The sequence below is a fragment of the Diabrotica virgifera genome, chromosome 8 (genome assembly GCF_917563875.1).
Source record: "Diabrotica virgifera virgifera chromosome 8, PGI_DIABVI_V3a".
Classification (NCBI taxonomy): Eukaryota; Metazoa; Arthropoda; class Insecta; order Coleoptera; family Chrysomelidae; genus Diabrotica; species Diabrotica virgifera.
The window spans coordinates 209619543-209642982 of record NC_065450.1 but is presented as its reverse complement, the minus strand read 5'-3'; the positions used below and the strand labels follow the sequence as shown (position 1 = coordinate 209642982).

At 32.0% G+C, this 23440-nt stretch overlaps 1 protein-coding gene across 3 annotated transcripts in view; it reads left to right on the top strand.

The window, feature by feature from the left end:
- Positions 1 to 23440, top strand: part of LOC114328994 (probable cytochrome P450 4aa1) — a 150435-nt gene that overhangs the window by 116714 nt on the left and 10281 nt on the right. For all 3 annotated transcript variants that reach the window (XM_028278000.2, XM_028277998.2, XM_028277999.2), the window contains exons 5-7: positions 6985 to 7030; positions 7089 to 7215; positions 21188 to 21334. In XM_028278000.2, coding sequence (XP_028133801.1) covers positions 6985 to 7030; positions 7089 to 7215; positions 21188 to 21334 — 320 coding nt within the window. The remainder of the gene's footprint in view (positions 1 to 6984; positions 7031 to 7088; positions 7216 to 21187; positions 21335 to 23440) is intronic.

The following is a 23440-nucleotide window of genomic DNA, read 5'->3' as shown; positions in this document are numbered from 1 at the left end:
CTTTTCTTTCAAATAGCGGCGATGTTTCTTTTCAGCTTATTTTTCATCTGTTCGATGTAATTACATTGCGGTAACTTCTTCAATATTTTAGTGGATGATCATTAATTACTGGAAGACTACAAATACCTGGGAGTAAAGATCACTCACGACGGAAAATTAGTTGCAGCTATTAAGGAACGAAATATACAGGGAAGGAAAGGCATATCCTTACTGAACGGCATAGTGTGGGATAACATATTTCTAAGCAAAATAAAAGAAGAATATACAGGGTGGTTCATCTTATTCGCCTCGGTGTCTGTACGGAGAACCACTTAATATTAAAAAAAATTTCTTCACAGAAATATACAGGGCCATTAATACTACAATCTAAAAATAATGTGAATTATACAGGGTGCTCCAAAAAGAGTGGTATATCAAAGTTTTATTTTTTCTTATGGAATGCCCTATATCTGATGACAGTATTGAATTTACCTTAAAAAATAAGCTATACTTTCATAATGGTTCCCTATACCTAAATACAGGGTGTTTTGATTTATTTCGATTTTTATAAAAATGTAAGGTTTTAGAAAAAAATAAATATCTACGAATCTAAGAATCGGTAACAAATTATTTCTTGGATCTTAATAATAGACTATTTAGCATACTTAAACATATGCTTATTGCAGCAAAGTTTCTTACAGGGTGGTCAAAATATGAGATTGTTCCATTAACAAATTCAAGCTGTAATAACTTACTTATTTTAAATGGAACACCCTCTATCTTACTAGTCTGTCGCGTAGAAAATTTACTTAGCTTTTAATTTGTATTAGGGTTTCCTATACCTATCTTTTTACAGGGTGGTCGAAATATTAGATTTTTCTATTAACAAATTCAAGCTGTGATAACTTACTTATTTTAAACGAAACACCCTGTATCTTACTGGTCTATCGCGTAGAAAATTTATTTAGCTTTCAATTCTTTTAAGGGTTTTCTATACCTATCTCCCTTTATTTTTTAAATATTTAAAGATTTCCTAATTTGTAAGCTTTAAAAATTAGAATTAAGTACCTATGTCGTGGTTATGTACAACACATCACAAACACCGGCAATATACTTAGAAAAGATACTGTCATTAATAAAATTTTCATTGTTATCATGTAATCACACATAGTTTTGTATTATTTTAGTTGATTTTGGCCTAAATGTGACATTGAATAATATGTTTATATTAAACTGCATACCATATATTAGATGCCGTATCCTGGAAGATATTTAAATTATTATATTTCATTCCGTATAAGTATTTTCCATATCTTAAACCGACGGCTATTAAGTAAAGTTAAGAACACCACTTTTTGTTTGAATCTTTGAATCGCAATTACAAACAATTAAATGCAATGGCTACTATGACGAAAACGAGCCTATTGTAAAAAATATGTAAAAATGTGTATTTACAGAATAACATGGGAATTTATATTTACAGAATAATATGTGTATTGAGAATGTTCACATGGAATTGAAGAGATTTTAAATATCTTCCATTATAGAGAATAGAATATCGAGTAGGTATGTCACTTAAAATAAGAACACTTTGTGAGATTAAATGATAAAAATGTTAATTTTATTAACGAAAGTATTTTGACTAAGATATTTAAGTATATTGCCGGTATTGGTGATGTGTTGTACCGGGTGTCCCAATAAGAATGGCTCTCGGACATATCTCAGGAACCGTTTATAGTAGAGCTTTGCAATAAAAAATTTTATAACAAAAGTTGCCTCAGGAAAAGCCTGGAAATTATTTTCATAATTGTGGGTCCACCGCTAGAGGGCGTAATTAAATATCAAAAATAAAAAAATCTAAATTTTACAAAATTTTCCTAATGAAGAGGCACTGGAAATCCGATTATTGTATTCTTAATCAAATTCTGCGCATATTTGATTTAACAAGTTAAACTCTACCTTTGCAAATAAGAGGTGGGGGTGAGTGGGAACCTTGTTATGAAAAAATGGCTGTAAGTCCGGTTCTGCTAAATCAAATTTTGAAAACTGGGTCTTTTTGAAGACAGATCTTTTTCTTCAATGTAAGCGTGATAATTTTGAACCATCCTAATAAGTAATAAGCCAGCTGGGAGGCGTTATTTAATTTTTTTCAGAAATCTAGTTTTCTTTGGAAAATATTAAATACAAGTATGCATTTTTAATCATACTTTATAAAATTAGATTAAATTAGCAATAGAATAGCGAAAACCGCATGTCGATATCTTTTTTCTATCTCAAGATATCTCGAGAAACGTGTAAATTTTATACATAACTGTTACTATCACCGGTAAACTAAGTTAATGAAAAGTAGTGTGCTGTGGAAAAAAACAAAATAACATTTTCCAGATGTCAACGTATAAAAATATAATTAATTAAAACAACAATATAAAGAGAAACAATACTATCCAAATTAAATATAACACAGAACAAAAAGAACTACTTAGTGACGACCTAAATATTCAAATTGTTGCCCATCATACACTACTCTAAAATACATTATCCAGAGAATACTAAACGCCATTCAAAGCATATCGAGAGCAGAAATTGAGACTGCTGTTCAATCTACTCTTGAAAGAGTAAATGTTTGCAACGAAAATGATGGGCAAAAATTTGGACGTTTATGTCATCACTAAATAGTTGTTTTTATTTCTTTGTAATAGGGCTTTTCAACGCTTCTCATTTGTTTCGAGCCTCTGTCATATGCCGTATAATCCGTGTATAATATTAATATACGAGATATGAACGAGGCTCGAAACAAATGAGAAGCGTTGAAAAGACCTAATATACGTTGACAGCTGGAAAATGTTTCTTTGTTGTTTCCATAGCACACTACTTTTAATGAATTTCGTTTACCGGTGACAGTAACAGTTATGTTTTTAAATTTACACGTTTTGTAAGATATCTCGAGATAGAAAAAAGGTATTAACATGCGGTTTTCGCTATTCTGTTGCTAATTTTGTCTAATTTTGTAATATGGTATTAAAAATGCATATTTGTATTTAATATTTTCCAAGGAACACTAGATTTCTGAAAAAAATTAAATAACGCCTTCTAGCTGGCATATTACTCAGTAAGTTGGTTCGAAATCATAACTTTTACATTGACGAAAAAGATCTGTCTTCAGCAAGACCAAGTTTGCAAAATTTGATTAAGCAGAACCGGACTCACAGCCAGTTTTTCATAACAAGGTTCCCACTCACCCCCACCTCTTATTTCCAAAGGTAGACCTAAACTTGTCAAATCAAATATGCGTAGAATTTTATGAAGAATATGACGATCGGATTTCCAGTGCCCCTTCATTAGGAAAATTTTGTAAAATTTAGATTTTTTAATTTTTGATATTCAATTACGCCCTCTAGCGGTGGTCCCACAATTATGAAAATAATTTCCAGGCTTTTCCTGAGGCAACTTTTGTTATAAATTTTTTTATTTCAAAGCTCTACTATAAACGGTTCCTGAGATATGGCCGAGAGCCATTCTTATTGGGTCACCCGGTACATAACCACGACATAGGTACTTAATTCTAATTTTTAAAGCTTACAAATTAGGAAATCTTTAAATATTTGAAAAATGAAGGGAGATAGGTATAGGAAACCCTAATGAGAATTAGAAGCTAAGTAAATTTTCTACTCAATAGACTAGTAAGATACAGGGTGTTCCATTTAAAATAAGTATTACATTCCTATTAAAGCTTGAATTTGTTAATAGAACAATATAATATTTTGACCACCCTGTAAAAAGATAGATATAGGGAACCCTAATATAAATTGAAAGCTAAGTAAATTTTCTACGCTACAGACTAGTAAGATACAGGGTGTTCCATTTAAAATAAGTAAATTATTACAGCTTGAATTTGTTAATAGAACAATCTCATATTTTGACCACCCTGTAAGAAATTTTGTTGCAGTAAGTACCTATCTGTTACTGTATAGTAAGTATGCTAAATAGTCTATTATTAAGATCCAAGAAAGAATTTGTTACTGATTCTTAGATTCGTAGGTATTTATTTTTTTTAAAACCTTACATTTTCATAAAAATCGGAATAAATCAAAACACCCTGTATTTATGTATAGGGCACCCTTATGAAAGTATAGCTTGATTTTTAAGGTCAATTCAGTAATGTCATCAGATATAGGGCATTCCATAAGAAAAAATATAACTTTGATATACCACTATTTTTTGGAGCACCCTGTATAATTCACATTATTGTTAGATTGTAGTATTAAATGCCCTGTATATTTCTGTAAAGAATTTTTTTTTAAATATCAAGTGGTTTTCCGTACAGAGACCGAGGCGAATAAGATGAACCACCCTGTATAACACTATAATAAAAAGCATCACAACATATGGATGCGAAGTTTGGCCCCTAAAAAACAGAACAGAGAAAATGCTTAGAGCAACAGAAATAGACTTCTGGCACCGTTCGGCGGGAATATCTAGACGCGACAGAATAACAAACGAGAGAGTCCGAGAAATCATGGGGGTTACACATAATACTATTGTTAACGACATCAGGACGGAACAACTCAGCTGGTACGGACACGTAAGGAGAATGCCGGAGAATAGAATACCAAGACAAATACTCGAATGGCAACCAAGAGGAAGGCGCAGACCAGGAAGACCTAGAAGAAGTTGGAGAGAAGGAGTTGATAGAGAAATCAGGGACAGAGAACTCGAGGACGATCTATGAAATGACAGAACGAGATGGAGATTGGAAATCGGAAGACGTCGAAGAACGTTGTAAACCGTTATTATATAATAAGTGCAGTCACTGAAGGTTTTCACCTCCGATTTCGTTGAACCTCCATCGATTTTCATGTAAATTGGTGAGCAGTTAGAGGATACCTCAGTGAACAAAGGTGCCAACTTGCGCTTTTACCCTGGGGGAGGGTGCCACCCTTTTCCTGAGGTGAAAATTATTTTATTAAAAATAATACCACAAATCGATAGAGGTACAAATTCTAAGCAAAATTTGTTGTATTAAGTTATTAACATAAATCAATACTTTTTGAGTTATTAAAGATCAAAGATTTTATTTTTTCGTAAAAAAATACATGTTTTAAAGCAGTTTTTCACGTATAACTCAAAAACTATTAGCTTTTACAAAAAGTCTATAATTGTCAAAATTGAAGACAATGAGAAATTGAATACACTCCTCACTTAAAGAACTAAACTAATTTTAATTCAAAGTGAGCTATGGGTAATTGCGGAATGGGACGTTTCGATGCCGCCGGTTCATCGCCGGCCGTTTCGATGCCGCCGGTTCATCGCCAGTCCATTTCATCGCCGTCATATCTCGCATTTCCTAGAATTCCTAATTAATACTAAAAATAACTAATAATAATTGTAACTGTCGAAAACTCGGAAATATATCAGATAGCGATTAATTGACTGGCGATGAATCGGCCGGCATCGACATCGAACTGGCGGCATCGAAACGGCGGCGATGAAACGTCCTAGACCCGGGTAATTGAATGTATATTTCTTTCGATGAGTACTTAAATCTAAGTATTTAAGCTTAAATGATGGGAAAACGATGCATTTTATAAAATATGCCTGCAAAATATTTTATCAAAGTACTTCAGAATACCTAACAAATGAGCTACAGAAGAAGTTAATAGCATCAAAATTAAGCAAGTTATGATGAAACTAAGAGAACCCTTTCGATTTTTTTAGGAAAAAATGAAAAATAAAACATACGCCATTTGCAACAAAATTAAAAGTTATAGTAATCCTTACAAAATTTTCTTTATATTAGCATAAGTAATGATTTTAACAATCTTCACCGGTTTGGAATGCATATTTAAAAAAAGATGTAATTTAAAAAAATCAGAATTTTAAAAATTATCTTCATTTTCATTTTCTTTTGATAATAATAACTATAAAAATACTCAATATACGTAAAAAATGGTAAATAACCAAATTTTAGTTTTTCTATACTAAATATTAGACCTTGTTACCATTTCTGTAGGGTGAAAATTAACCGAGATAGAAACGTTTAAAGCTTAAATTTTGCTGCGACAACCATGTAACTGTGGCCATTTAATCTTTGATTTTTAAAAAAGTAAGTGGTTTAAAAGATTAAATTTAACTCGCTTTAATAGCATTTGGAATTACCTTTCAAACAGTTTTTAGGTGAATCTGATATCGTAAAAGTTAATGGAGTTATTAAAAAAAAACGATAACATTTTTTGGAAAAATTTTTATAAGATGTAGTTTGAAAAATTTTTGGGGCATAAATTTTAATGCTATGATATTAACTTGTTCGGTATCTCATTTGATAGATATTTCTAGGTACTTTCACAAATGTTCAATAAGTTTATGTTATAAAATGCATAATTTTCCCGTAATTTAAGCTTGAATACTTACATTTGGGTACTCGCCGAAAAAAAAATAAGCATTCAATTACCTATAACTCACTTTTAGTTAATATTAAAACGTTTTTTAGTAAGGAGTTTATTTAATTTTTTATTAGCTTCAATTTTGGTAATAATAACTTTTTTGTAAAAACTTATAGTTTTTCAGTTATCTATGAAAAATCGGTTAAAAACATGCATTTTTCTTACGAAAAATGAAAATTTTTGATCTTTAATAACTCAAAAAGTTTGATTTATTTTAATAACTTTTTATAACCAATTTTGCTTAGAATTTGTCCCCCTATCTAATTATGGGGTTATTTTTAATAAAATAACTTTCACCACGAGAAGGGGTGGCATCCACCCCCAGGGTAAAAGCGCAAGTTGGCACTATGTCACCTTTTTTTCTTGAGATATCCTCTAACAACTCACCAATTTTCATGCAAATCGATGGAGGTTGAACGAAATCGGAGGTAATAGCTCATATCCACCTTCAGTGACTCCACTAAATCATTAATTACTCTTTTTGCTACTATTTTGTTATAACATAGTTGTTAAAATATTAAAAACTTAGTTTGGAACACATAATTATAATTTTCGTTTATTATAGACGGAGTATTAGGAGTGCCCTTTGATCAAGATTCTCCATACAGGAAGTAAGTTATGTCGTTATGGTGTACTATAGTTAAGTTCTCTAATACGAAAATGTTTTAGAGGTCAACTGCAGGCGATAGAACGATTTGTGAGACCATGGCTACTTTTTGATTCAATATTCGATAGAACCAATTCTGCAAATTATGAAAAGAAACAAAAGCATAATCTCCATTCATATACTGAAGAAGTAAGTATGATTTTTAAAGTTAAATTACTATCTTAGATAGGGACTACTTAGTTGTTTGTTTTTTTGTTTTTTTTTTCAATGATATTTGTGCAATTACTCATACCACCACGTTTTAGAAAAACTTTATTTTATGGGAATGATTTTTAGATGGTTTAAAAAGAAGTCACTCAAATTCAAGAGTAAATGTCAGTGTGTGACATTTATGCCATTATCGTTCCTATTATAAAGGTTGTAGCTCTGGAATTATACACTGCGGTGCAAAAAAATCGATCCACTAAATATTTGGTCATTTTTGATGTTTCGAATCTCCTAAACCTGTTGTCCGATTTAAGCGATTTTTTACCACGTTATAGCCTTATTCATTGACAATAACGCTGTAATAATATTGTTGCTAGACAGTCAAACTGTCATTGTATACCTGGTGTACGAATTAAACTGTGCTTTTTTCTCAAAGTTCGCATCACCCTGTGGATTATTCTATCATTTATAAAACACTGAAATTAAAAACCAACTATAGCCTCAGGTTTTCTTAATATTCTGCTTTTAGATTCATTCGGTTATGTTGGATAATAAAAAAGTTAGGTACTTTAACAACTGGTCATGTTCGTCATCAGTACAGGGTGTTTTCTAAATGAGTGCGACAAACTTTAAGGGGTATAATTTTACATGAGAAAATAATGTAATGTAATGTAAACAAAATCGAATCTACAAACGACCACAAAGATAGCCGACGTGGTTGTTTAGCATCTAACTACGAAAATACTAGATAGATATTTGGACGAAAAATATCGAAGATATGAAGACATAAATAAATGAAGGGAAGAGCAAGATAACCTTCATAAACAATTAAAACAAAACGCAGCATCAAAAAATCAAAGACAAAGAGTAAAAAATGGCAAGGAAATATCTTAAAAGGATTGTTGGAATCATCAAAATGGATATATACCGAAATTAACAAATTAGATCAAAGATAAATAGCTTCTGCTAGAAAGTATTGAGAAGAAACAATTGGACTGGTAAAAGAGAAACACGGAAAGAAAGAGATTATTATTAGGAAAAACAAAAATATTTAATAAATAAAAACTAGTACATAATATGTATATTGAATGGGTGTGGCATCTTTTACCAAGTCTTATAATTCTCCTGTGATTTCCTTTCAGGAAGCTGTTATTCAATTTTGTAGGTTTAGGTATTTGCTCGAAGATGGCGACACGTACATTACGTTTACATTGAACAAATTAACTTCTTAACAAATTAATAAACTTTAAAATAAAGAAAAGAAAATACGTGGGTTATTGCTTTAATTTGGGATAGAAGAAAAAAGTAATACAGGGATTAAGAAACCGATACAAGTAAAAGAATTTAAAGAACGCCATGGAATTTTTTTTAACGATGATCTGAAAGTCAATGGCCCGAACATGACCAGGCTTTAAAATATATATACGTAGATACAGGATGACCTCTCAATAAAAATCTGAGAAATCCTATGTTAAATCAGATTGCGAGCTAAGGAAAAAACAAAGCAATAGTGAAGATTGGACATAGAAAGATCAAAATTAGAAATGACGAATAAAGATGCAGTATAAACTAGGCACTAATTAAAAAGATATCCTACGACTTCAAAAACTAAATAAAAACAGAAAACGACCAGTCGACGAAAATGAATAGTGTAAAAAAAAAAGTAAAAACTAGATACTGATCTTTTACCGCCTGATTTCTCAAAAACAGTGTCTTTAAGACTCTATCTTCTCTACAGAATCACCAATTCAGCATTGCGACGCCTTCGCCGAATAATTGACACGTACAGTCTTAATTTAGATTGTCTTTTTAGAAGCTTTGATCTTAATAATGATGATAAGGAGAATAATGCTCTATTCCCACAGCTATCCTTGCTAAGTCCTCTTTTTTGTGTAGTTGTCATCTGTGATTACCGCCCCTAGTTAGTTCTACTTGGTTATACTCATTTACTACTTCGAAGTTGTGGTCATTCATAGTTATGTACTGCCTTTAATTATATCTGCCATAACTCTTGGTCTTGGATTTTGGTGACTAGCATATACTTCGCAGTGGCGTAGCTAGCCCCATAGGGCCCCCCTATCAAAGTTTGTCTCGGAGCTCTTTTCCACGACTGATATGGGATAGTGCTAAAAAAATGTTCAACAAAAGCAGTAAAAATATGTGTATAGAATAGAATAGAAATATACTTTATTGTCACTGAAAATTTTACAATTTTATGGACAAAGCGTAGGTACAAAGAGTAGGAAAAAACAACAACAATTACATTTTACTAAAATTACACAAATCGTCATATTATTACAAAATAAAAGATAATGAAATAAAACAAAACAATACAGGGTGTTTCATTAATAATTGGAAATATTTTAACTGTAGATTCCTGGGCTCAAAATTTTACGGTTTAATCCAAATCACCTACTTCGAAAAGGCTTCCTAAGGGAGCTGGAGCTCTTTGAAGTTGGTGCCTTTTAATTAGTTTGTTGAAATACCTCTAGAACACATCTATTTAGAAAAACTAAAACTGGTACGGCTATTTATCTTCCAGAGATAAATCTATTTCATAAATTGTGAATTTCTAGTACCTGTCATATGCGTCCTCTTTGGGTAGGACAACGGTTATTTTATGGCATAACTTTTTTGTCTTTAACTTTTAAGCATTTTTGACACTGGATTATTAAATTGTGTGGTATTCTAGTACTAAAAATTACTCTTACTTTAGGTCGGTTTCTATAAAAATCGATTTGAAATGTTTTCGTTTTTTGAATGTGATCAAAATTGAAAAAAAAAGTTAAAAAAAAAACAGTGTATTTTACCGACTTAAAGCGAAAGAAACTTTTAGTACTAGAATACCTCATAATTTAAAAATCTAGTGTCAAAAATATTTCAAAATTAAAGACACAAAAAATAATGCGATAAAATAACCATTGACTACTCAAAACGGACGCATATGATCGGTACTAGAAATTCACAATTGATGAAATCGAGTCATTTCTGGTATAAACGTACCAGTTCTCGTTTTTTTGTTTTCATAGTTTTTTTTGAAAATTTTTCTCACATTAAAAAACACAAAATTTTCAAATCGACATTTCTAGAAAACGTTGTATCCTACCGACTTAAAGCAAGAGTAGGTACCTTTTATTACTAGAATGCCTCACAATTTAATAATCCAGTGTCAAAAAGACTTAAAAGTCAAAGATAAAAAAGGAAGATAAAATAGGCGTACCAGTTTTGGTTTCTTTAAATACGTAGAAGCATTCTGGAGGTATTAAAAAAACTAATTACAAGACGCCTTTTTCAAAGGGCCCTAGCTTCTGTAAGAAGTATTTTCAGACTAGGTGATTTGGGTTAAATCTTAATACATATTTTTAGCCCAGGAATCTACAGTTAAATTATTTCCAATTATTAATGAAACACCCTGTATATTGCAAAATTTAAATAAATTGCAAATTGCATAATACAACCTTAGGAACTAATAAGTTCAGCGTATAACACTCAAATATTGATAATAATAATAAATCTAATAAACTCTAATAATCCAAAGTCGAAAAACAGATTTGAATTGAGACTCATTGTTTTAAAACTGATTCAGTATTTTCAAGCTAAGGGTGAATAAATATTGAAAAGGAGTGTAAACAAAGAAGCTCTGTTCTTTAACGGCGAGGGGCCGGCAAATAGATATACCTAAATACAATTTATAGATAAAGAACAGATTACACGAAAATATACGCAAACAATACACAGTGTTTCAATATTGCAAATATTGCATTTCGCATTATACATTATACCATATCTCACACAGTAAACGGTGAATAGACAATAAGAAGTAGCTTGGAAACAAAAAACCTCTGTTGTTATAGAAGGGCGAGAGGCAGAAAATAGATAGGTACCTGTACAGTACATATAGTTTATAACAAAGAATCCATTACAAGAAAATGCCGAAATCCCAACAATAAATGTATACTGTTTCAAAGCGTTTTAATAGTGAAATAATTGCAGAATATTTTGTTCAGTTTTTTTAATGGAATTTTGTTTCGACATGCCGCGTTGGGGCCCCTGAATGTCGGGTAGCTACGCCTCTGATACTTCGTCTTCTCTTCATTTATTCGAAAACCAGACTACCTGTTTCCTCATGGAGTTGTGAAAATCTCTCTCTTGTAGAATGAGCGACTGCATCTAGATCATCAGCAATGGCCAACAATAGTTTTGATCCTCGATTCGCACATCCCCTTGTCAGCTCAGACGATATTTTACTTATTGCATATTGCCAAATTGACTAGCAATGGTGATAAGGGGTCTCCTGGTCTAAGTCCCGATGTTCTATTAAATGACTTCAATGATCTGTTTCCCATCTTTAACTGTGCATATTAGTCTGTCACGCACATTTGAGTTAGCTCCACTAATTCTCTTGGTATTCCCATTTCTAGCATTGCTAGCATTTCTATTATTTGTCGGATCGTAAATATTTGATCTATTGTTGACCTTCCAGCATAAAAACAGCATTGGTAGTCGCTTAGAATATCTTGAGAATACGGAGTAAGCCGTGAAGTAAGTTTTCACTTCAATGTAAAGTTTTTTGAATTAAAAATATAGGACCAGAGCCGGATTTAAGGCAGTGGGGCCCCTGGGCAGAATTGGTATGGGGCCCTACATCCTGCCATTAAAAAAATTGTTGTTATAACTATGGTACCTACATAGTCAACTACAGGGTTTTCCCTTTTAGAAATTAAAAAAAATACTATTCTAACTGGGAAATAAGCCACAATTTAACTTGAAAAATTATTTTTTTTCTTTTCTTATTGGCTTTGGATTGCTTGATCCATTCAGCCACGATAAAATGATTTTATTGACATTTCGACTTCCACTTCGGACGTCGTTATCAAAATACAAAATATTAATGTACTTAGTAAATTCATTTTTCAAGTTAAATTGTGGCTTATTTCCCAGTTACAGTAAATTACATAAATGCCACAAACAAATAGCTTTAGAACAATATTAAAAAAATGTTGATCTACTTTTCTCAATATATTTTTAAATAATAAAAAATACAAGGGCTTTGTCTTATTACAGTAAAATATTAAAAATAAACATAGTTAGGATGCATCGTTAAACTCACGGTACTTTTCGAGATTTTTTATTGAAAATTCCTTGATTATGTCGGACATGTCTAGATATCTTAAAACATCGTGTTCAATGCTCATTATTATAGAGAGATGATTCAAATGCTCTTGGCTCATCATAGACCGAAGTCGATTTTTAATTGACTTAAGTTTTGAGAATGATCTCTCTCCACTGCAATATAAACGAAGTGTCACCTCAACGTTTGGAAACACATCATTCACATTCTTTTCTTTTATCAGTCGGTACATTTGAAGCTCTTTACTTATCTATTATTGATGAGCCAACCTCCTCTTTAAATGAATTGAAAAATTCTACAAACTATACCAGTTCGACACCTAGGTGTTCAACTAAATCATTGTTGTACGAGTCGGTAAGCTTCAGTGAGTGAGCTTCAATTTCCTTATGAGTTAAATTTTCCAAATGATGTAAAAATCCAAAATTGGAATGAATGGATTCATATGCAGAAAGCCTCTGACTTAAGACGAAATGAAGTTATCTATAATAGCGATAAAATTTTGAGTCCTAAATTGCTCTGATTTTGTCATTTCAGTCTCTAGAGATGTTCCATAATCCAGTGGAGTCAGTCGAATATTCCTTAAAAGAACATAAATTCGTTAAGCGATCTAAGTGGCGCCCCTCCTGAATTAAGGTAAATTTTTGTATATTGGAGAATACGTATTGTGCTGCTTGTCTTCTCTAAGATTTCATTCCAAAATATTGCAAATATTCCTGATTTCTGTACACACATTCGATTATACAAACCATTGTTCCTCATCATCTGAAATTTTGGATTATGCTCCCTTAATCTGATTATAACGTATAACCCGTGCTTCTGCGGCATCACTTCTAGATGACCATCTAGTAGTATTTACTCCTTTAGGAACAATAAATAATATTTCTGCCACGGTCGGCGTTGCTCTCGCTTAAAGACGCAGCTTTTAAATATTCGATTAAAAAGTTATATCTATATGTAGAGGAAGTGAACAATACATATAGTTCATATAGTGGTTCTAAGAAATCAAAGAATGCTATGGCAGCAGGACAACACTGTTGCAGCTTTTGCAACTAAATTTAGAGACTGGGCGACACATGGAATCTGCAACGCCAAGATATTATGTCTGTTATCTAATTTCAGACTGAACACCATAATATTTTCCACTTATAATTGACGCGTTGTCGTAGGACAGTCCCATGCAGTTTTTCAAATCGATATCATCTTCTTGAAAGAGAAGAATTAGATAATTAAATATATCTTCTGCTTTATGATCGTGATTTCGCAAAAATACATTTTCAACAGGAGAGAAGCCATGTAACGAAATATCAGAGTTAATTGATTGCCAAAAATTATTCTATGTGAATAATGAGCAGCTTTTTTAAGTTTCGGGCTTTGTGGGGCCCCCGGAATGTGGGGGCCCCGGGCAGCTGCCCAGCCTGCCACCCCTTAAATCCGGCCCTGCATAGGACTCTCCCTACTGGAAGCATTTTGCGCAGCTCAAATTAGAGTTGAATCACATTTTAATCAAACATGATGATGTCACCATAATACTCTGGGCTAATTAGCAAAATTCATGGAAAAGTTATTTACCAGCAATTTTATTGCTGGAATCGAATTATAAGATCCTATATATTAATAATATAGGTATGCAAAGTCCGCAGATAGTGTGCTACTTTTTTTATAAACAAAATGGCGCCGACAAATCGTATTTTTTTCAATTATTGCTCTATATCTTCGAAGATTTTAACTTTACAACCAAAACAGCTTAATAAAAATTCACCGCAATTAAATTCTGCATAGAGATATGTTTTTCACGATTTGCTCCGACGAAAATTTTCCTCGGAAAATGCGGGTTTTCCTAACAAAAACTCTAATTTTCAAATAAAGTTTTAGTTAAGTAATTATTAATCAATAATTAAATAACTTAGTGACATCAAAGCTTTTTTGGTATAGATTGTAATTCCAGAAGCCGGTGAAAATTAAACGAATATTTTAGCAACAATTCAATTGTTAATTAACAAATTACGATCGCAATAATAAACAAAATTATCATGATACATTGATCAAACTTATAAAGATTATAAAGATGAGATGCTTATTTAATATTTTATCGACAAAATATAAATTTTTCTTTTTTTTTGCATAATCTTTAAATTTTGAATAAAAAATAGTTATAATACGCTGGTCTAATTAGTAAAGTACAGAGAAAGGTTATTTACCAGCAATTTTATTGCTGGAATCGAATTATAAGATCCTATATATTATTAGTATAGGTATGCAAAGTCCGTATATAGTGTGCTACTTTTTTTATAAACAAAATGGCGCCGACAAATCTTATTTTTTTCAATTATTGCTCTATAACTCCGAAGATTTTAACTTTACACCAAAAACACTCAAATAAAAATTCACCCCAATTTAATTCTGCATAGAGACATGTTTTCCAGATTTGCTCCGACGAAAATTTTCCTCGGAAAATGTGGGTTTTCCCAACAAAATCTCGAATTTTCAAATAAATTTTTTGGGCCAGTAATTATTTATAAATAATTATATAGCTTGGTGAAATAAAAGCTTTCTTGTTATAGATTATAAATTCAGAAGCCGGTGAAAATGAAACGAATATTTTAGCAACAATTCAATTGTTAATTAACAATTTACAGTCGCAATAACAACCAAAATAATCATGAGACATTGATCAGACTAAGAAAGATTATAAAGGTGTGATGCCTATTTAATATTTTATCGACAAAATATAAATTTTTCATTTTTTTGCATAACCTTTAAATGTTTAAAAAAAATTGTTATAAACAAATTAACATTTCTCAGAAATTGTTCATTATATTCTAATTTAAAAAAATACTTAAAATGCGTATTTCATAGGTCTTGAAAATGAATGCTTTAAAAAAAATTTAAAACCATTTGCAAAAAAGTTATGAAACAGCAAAATAAATATACGAAATCTCCGTTTTTTATAATTAGTTTTAATTGTTTCAAAGCTTAAAAGTGAGTCTATGGTACAACCTAATTACTCACAAAGAATGTCAAAAATTACTGCAATGGTTATATTTTAATCAAAGATTAAAAACACTTTTTTTTGTAATTTTTAGCGCAAACGTAGGCCTGATACAGAGTCGGAGCTAAAATGTTCACTCGAAGCGACTGACACGTAGCATGCATTATTTATTAAAAGTGTACATCACGCGGCCGGTCGTCGCTCCGAATGAAAATGTTAGCTACAGAACTGTGTTACTCTACTTTCGCGCGTGTAAATTACAAAAAAATATATTTATAAACTTTAATTAAAATATAACTATTAAACTGATAATCGATATTTTTTTGTAAATAATTAGCTTGTACCTTAAACTCACTTCTACGCTTTGAAAGAATTAAAAAAAAGTATAAACACAGTAGTAATCGTATGATTAGTTTGCTGTTTCATAACTTTTTTATAAATGGTGGCAAAAAAGTTTTAAAGCATTCATTTTAAAGATATTTAAAATGCCCATTTTAGCTATTTTTTTAAATTATAATATAATAAAAACTTTCTGAGAAACGTTAATTTGTTTATAACTATTTTTTTTAAACATTTAAAGATTATGCAAAAAAATACAAAATTCATATTTTGTCGACAAAATATTAAATAGGCATCTCATATTTATAAGATTTCAAAGCTTGATCAGTGTATCATAATTATTTTGGTTATTATGGCGATCGTAAATTATTAATTTACAATTGAATTGTTGCTAAAATATTCGTTTAATTTTCATCAGCTTCTGGAACTATAATCCAAACCAAAAAGGCTTTTAAGTCACCAAATTATTTAATTATTGGTAGATAATTACTTATCTAAAACTTTATTTGAAAATTAAAGATTTTGTTGGGAAAACTCGCATTTTCCGAGGAAAATTTTGGTCTAAGCAGATCGGAAAAAACGCGTCTCTATGTAGAATTTAATCACGGTGAATTTTTATTTGAGTATTTTTGTTGTAAAGTTAAAATCTTCGGAGTTATAGAGCAATAATTGAAAAAAAAAACACGATTTTCGTGCGCGATTTTGTTTATAAAAAAAGTAGCACACTATCTGAGGACTTTGCATACCTATATTATTAATACATAGAATCTTATAACTCGATTCCAGCAATAAACTTGCTGGTAAATAACTTTTCCCAAAAATGGCCTATTCTCCGATAATCAGCCCAGACTAATATCCTTGAGCAGGATAACGCACTGAGTGGGAGGATATATATGTAGAAACATTCTTTATTAACATTTCCTTATACTGAAGATTATGATAACTTCTTCTTAATTTATTTATTTAATCTTGGTTTAATATGTACCTCTAATATCTGTGGTAACGACCTCTATAATATGCGTGGTTTCTGGATTTTTTTTATTACTTACACCTATTAATGTCCGGGTTAAAATACTAATCTTGAGACTATCTTGTATCATTAATTCAAGAATCTTCACCATTTGTTACGTCAATAACTTGCCAGAAGTAATAAATTTCTAAATTTGTTAGTTTAATTGTAATTTTGTTCTTTTATCTATAAATTTTTAAACATTAATTCGTCCAATGACATAAGATTACATAGGTAGGTATAGTTGAATTAGAATAATTATAGTGTCTAGTCTCATGCACGTGGCGTCGTTTACATAAAAAGATGATACATTCACATTATAAATATTCACAAATAGCTGAAGCTACCTTAAAATATATCACATAAATTCAATACAGATCCGTTTGTTCTTTATTTATAAAGTTTATTATATGAAAATTAATTTGTTTGAATCATACTGGATTTTTTAATTGATGCGTGAATCTTGTAGGTTTTTTTGTATAAAAAATAATAAATTAATGAAATTTATCAAAAATGAATAACCATTTTCAATTTGGTTGGATCAGAGAGAGCAGCATATGTGCCTCCTGATGAGAGACTAATAAGTTTCGAAACCGGTAGAGGTGCTTGCTGCACTCTCTGATTGGACTAGAATATGATGCGGCTGTATTTTCGTTTTGTAACGAAATTGAAAATGGTTATTCATTTTTGATTTACATGTTTACTTTGATTGAAGTACGAAGGGAACCATTATAAATTGTAAAATTCCCTCATCTTCCTTAGTCTCAGCATCCGTATGGCTTGCAAATTGTAGAAGCCTCGGAAGTTTCCCATTGTTTTCAGTCTGGTGGGATGTATAATAACATTATGTTGTTTTATATGCCATTAGATTGAAAACTTACTCTAATGAAATTAGATTTAAAAGAGCTTAAAATACCTTGAAAATTACCTACTTATTTTATTTTATGGAAGCAACAAACGAAGCAACAAGGAAATAAGGCGTAGACAAATAATGATGGCCAACAACGGAACAGTACCTACTAACCGACGAAAAGGATATAATGGAAAGATGGAGAGAACATTTCGAAGAACTGCTGAGCGGAGAGCAAGGAAAAGCAAAGGAAAATGAAAACAAAATAATGGACGAATTACTCAGAGGAAAAATCTGAAGAAACAGAAGTTATAAAAGGAAGAATAACTAGAGGAAGCAAAAGGAAAGTAAGGACTGAGATAGTCGAGGAAGTCCCGATATAAAGTTCAGAAATGCTGACAGATATAGGAGAAAAAGCAAAGAAAAAATTTTTGTCACAAGAAGGAAAAGGCAAAGCACAAGAAGGAAATACAAGGGACTGTCATAATTATAGAGGCATATCCCCATTGTGTATAGCAGCAAAACTATACAAAATAATAGACAGAAAAATCAGAATAGAAAGAGGACATAAACTAGAGGACGTACACAGCGGATTCAGAAAAGGAAATGAAACACAAGACCATAACATATTCATCATGTAATAGGTAATAGAGAAAACGATAAGGAAAAATAAAGAAGTATGAATAAGTTTTACGGACACGGAAAAAGCAAAAAGGAGTTGATTCAATCGAAAGGAAAACTTTATGAGAGAGTCTTAAAAATAAACAAAAATATGCAAATACCCGGGAGTAGTAAAATAACAGAGCAAGCATTGAGCACGATCTCAACAGACTAGAGAGTACAGAAAACTGCTCCCTAGTATCTTAACATTATATCCAGGCACTAAATAGAGGATTCCTTAATAACAAAGAAATATCAAGGAAAACTGAGATGACAGCATACGAAACAACATAAAGGACAACGTTCACATGCGGAACATCAAACTGAATGTTAAAGGGAAAACACAAGGGATACAAGTAGCAGAGGTTAAATACCTCAGAAGATCGATAGGGACAATAAGGACAGACACTTGAAATATGAAACAGAAAAGAGCGTAGGAAGCTAAACCCATAGGTAAAAAGAGAAAGGGCAGACCAATGAACGAGTGAAACAACGATATAGCAGATATATTAACAAATAAGAGTAAACCTTGGCAAACGAATTCTACCTAATGGTAGACAAAGAACGATTATGTATGTATACAGGGTGTTTCATTAATAATTGTCCATATAGTAACTGGAGAAACCTTAGCACAAAATACGAAGATATAACAAAAAACACTTAAATAAAATGTGGTTCCTTACTGAGTTACAGGGTGTTTTATTTAGAAATTTAAAAATTATTTTTGCTCAGCATTTTAAAATTATTCGACGTATCCTTTTCATACTTAGCAGAAAGTGCGACTACTATACACCCTACTAAATAATGATAAACAAATGTTTCTAGCTACTACCAGAGGCGTACGACAGGGGATAGTGTATGGTTGACCCTTCTCAAATTCTACGCCACTGGAGGAAATACTATTTTAGTGCCATTTTTATATTCTCCAATACTTTCTACGTAAATAATATACTCTACATTGGTAACGATAAAGTTATTAGTTTTCGAGATATTTCAAGTTAAATATAAAACGGCACAGTTATTTTGATTAATTTATGATATTTATGATTCATATGACTAAAATTTAAAAATTATTTGTACCCAGTACTTTAATACTATTTGGCGTATCCTTATCATACTTGGCAGAAAGTGTAGGTATTGTACACCCTACTAAATTAAGATAAATATACGTTTCTAGCTACTACCAGAGGCGTACGACAGGGATAGTGCCTGGTTGACCCTTCCCAAATTCTACACCACTGAGGAAATTGCTATTTTAGTGTAATTTGTTGATTTTCCAATACTTTTTATGTAAATAATACTCTCTTCATTCGTAACGATAAAATGTTTTCAAGATATTGGAAATTAAAAATGAAGCGACACAATACATTAATCAAAATAAGCATATCGTTTCATTTTTAACTTCAATGATCTCGAAAACTAATGACTTTATCGTTACGAATGAAGAGTATATTAATTTCATAGAAAGTATTGGAGAGTCCAAAAATTGAACTAAAATAGCAATTCCGCCAGTGGCGTAGAATTTAGAAACGGTCAACCATTCACTTTCCCCCGTCGTACGCCTCTGGTAATATCCAGAAACGTTTGTTTAACATAATTTAGTAGTTTGTACAGTACCTATACTTCCTACCAAGTATGAAAAGGACACGTCGAATAGATATAAAATGCAGAGCAAAAATAGTTTTTAAATTTTTAGATAAAACACCCTGTAACTCAGTAAGGAACCACATTTTATTTAAGTGTTTTAGGTTAAATCTTCGTATTTTGTGCTAAGGTTTTGTCAGTTACTACATGGACAATTATTAATGAAACACCCTGTATATGTATAAAGCTGCTGTGGAGTTAGAAATTTAGTTGTGTGTAGCAGTGTCGAGGTAAAATATAGATAGTTTGCATATGTTCCTATCAAAATTCCTTTGCATAATTAAAAATGCAACTATTAAAGTTCTGAAAAATTTCAAAATACTAATTGGTCGTTATCGACGACCAAATGGTTCTTTTTGGATCACTCCAGGATGGAACAGTACACGCCAAATCGAACAGTACACCCGGTAGAATTATTTAAGAAGAAACTCACCCTCTTTTTATTACTTGCAGGTATAAGGTTTAGGATTTTTGTCTGTTCCGATAACCAAATTCACTCCATCTTTTGTGAGCGGCCGTGGGTAACGGCATAAACGCTGGCCTCATACGCCAATAGACGTGGGTTCGATCCCTGCCAAAGACAAACCATTTTCATTTCCAATAATGACACGAGCCGTCTCACCGTGCCTCGGAGAGTACGTTAAGCCGTCGGTCCCCCTGGGCTAGTGTACATCGACACTAGTTACTTGAAACAGGGTTAAAGATGTAATTGGCGCTGGAACTATCCGAAAGGATCTCCCCGGCAAAAATGCCATACGATATTATTATTATTACTCCATCTTTTTAAGAGGCGTCCAATACATCTTCTCTCTTTTCTCCTTTGTGTAGACTAAGGTTACCAACATGCTGAAGATACATGGATGAGCGCGGTGTAGGTCGCGATCGCGGTCGAGGTTTACATCGATGACGGGAAGAACATACCGAAGATACCTTCCTTTCAGTGTTCTTTGCGATTTCCATATAACCAAAGCTTGTCGTAACCTGATAACCAGAAAGGTTCCGGCGAATGCCACGTGGTGTAAAAACCACCAATAAACTTTAATTTACCATGCGATCAGCAGGTCGATCGCGATGTAAAAAAAAACTATTTTGTTTTGGCATCGACATCGCTGTAAACCGCGATGACAGTGAACGGGTGACACATCCTTGGTATGTGCGATCTCATAAGAAAATGAAGGTTTGTTTTGACATTTATGTAGCGACCGCGATCGCGACCTACACCGCGCACATCCATGTATCTTCGGCATGTTCGTACCCTAAGACAAAAATAAATGAGAATAGGATCAATCTTATTTATTTATGTAACTTTTATTAATTTATGTAACATTTTAGGTTCTCAATAACAGAAGACAGGAAATAAAGAAAGGAACCAAAGGAACCAAAACATGTTTCCTAGACATGTTCATAGAAATAGCTGACAACAATTCTCAGTTTACCGAAGAGGATATTATTAATGAAATTGTTACATTTATGTTAGCGGTATGTAATTTTATTTTAGTATAGATTAAAACTACCTTCATCCTCTCATTTTTTTTTTGTGTAATTAGATGGTAATATTTTAATTACATATACCTCTAGGTGCTAGTGCTTTATTCTCTTTAAGTTATATCCCTTTTACCTTTTAGACTTTTATCTCCCTTAACCTTCGGATGACCAAGTGGGGGAAATTGTGACCCCAGCGTATGTTTTGAGATTGAGAATGAGATTCTTTAATAAATTCAAAAGTATTTTTAATTTTTAACTCATTATTTTTTTATTTGACTTTAATATCATTCTAGATATCCTCATATTTTGAAATAAAAAAATTCCCTATATTTTACGAATAAAAAATATATTCTGAAGTTGATGTTTAGTAAAATAGCGTCTATTATGTGTAATTACAAGTAGTTTTACGATAATGACGTCGACTTTGCAAAGTAACAAGATACTTACTCAACATACACACTACACATGACACTAATACTCATGTTGTGACTGGCTGAATGACATAAAGTCCATGCCAAAAAAAAAATTAAAAATTAAAAAAAAAACTTTATTTTTTTGTAAATTGTCATTTTTGACTTTTTTGACATTTTTGACTTGGGGTAATTTTCCCCCCCCCTTGGTCATCCGTGTAACAAAAAAAGGTTGGTCATCGGAAGGTTAAATATATGATTGTCTTTAAGTATTATTTTATTAATTATTTTCCATTTCCTAAATATTTTATTCATTCATTTTCTTTCCTATTAATAGCTGCATTATCCCCATAGCTGATTATATTTTCTTTTCCCATCCTATTTTGCCGTTATTTCTTTATCCATTTATTTATTTGATCATTTATACCCTTTTTTAATAGTATATTTTATTGCTCTTAATCCCTAGTCTGTTTTCATCTTTCATTTATACGCTTATCTTCTTCTAAAAGTGCCTATCTTCTGGAGATGTTGGCGACCACATTGACATATCTCATTCTATTTACAGCAGCTCGAAATAGATCAATTGAAGTTAGACAAGTCTACTTCCTAAGATTGGCCAGCCAGGATATATGTCTACGTCCAGGGCCTCTCCTGCCCTCAATCTTGCCTTGTAGAATCTACTGTAGCAGTCGGTATTTTTCATTACGCATAATGTGTCCGAAGTAAGCCAATTTTCTGTTCTTTACGGTGTTAATTATTTCTTTGTCTTTTCTTAGCCTCTGGAGAATAGTTATATTAGTTGTGTGGTGTATATATGAGACCATCAACATACGTCGGTAGCACCACATTTAAAACGCCTCCAACCGTTTTATGGCATCTTCTGTCAGGCTCCAGCTTTCAAATCCATATAGGAGGACACTAAAGACGTAACATCTAAGAATTCTTATGCGTATATTGATACTTAAAGACAAGTTGCACAGAATCTTCCTAAAACTGTTAAAAGAGCTTCTGGATTTTTCAATAAGAGTTTTTATTTCGTAGCTATGATCCCAAGTATCCTTAATGTTGCAGCCCAGGATACTTGGGATCATAGCTATCCATAATGTTGTTTCTATACGTTTATATAACTTTTTATTTTATTTTGATGTTCTCATCTTTATATCAATTTTTTATTAACTCGGTTATTTATAGCGTTCTTCGCCTTCCGGTTCCCAGTTTCCAGCTTCGTCGGTTGTTTCATTCGCCAGGGTGAAGATTCCTTTCCGACAGTGCCTTCTGAATGCCACCTAGCCAGGATTGTTTCGGCCTTCCTCTCTTCCTTCTTTCCCTTGGCATCCATTTTAAAATTTATTTTGGAGCCTATCGTCCTCCATTCTTTCTACATGACCATACCAGATCAGTTGTCTCCTATGAATTTCGTCTATGATGGTTGACTTGACTCCCATTATATTTCTGATTTGGCCATTTTATATCCTTTCAAGCCTTGATTTTTTAACCGATCTTCTCCAGAAGTCCATTTCCAATACAAGCAGGCGTAGTTCCAGGAATTTAGTAATTTGCCATGTTTCGTATCCATAGAGCACTATTCTTTTAAAGATGGTGTTAAAGATGAGATGTTTTCTTTGATTAGATAGTTCTTTTGATCATAGCATGGGATTTAGATATCCAATCACCCTCTTTCCTTTCACGA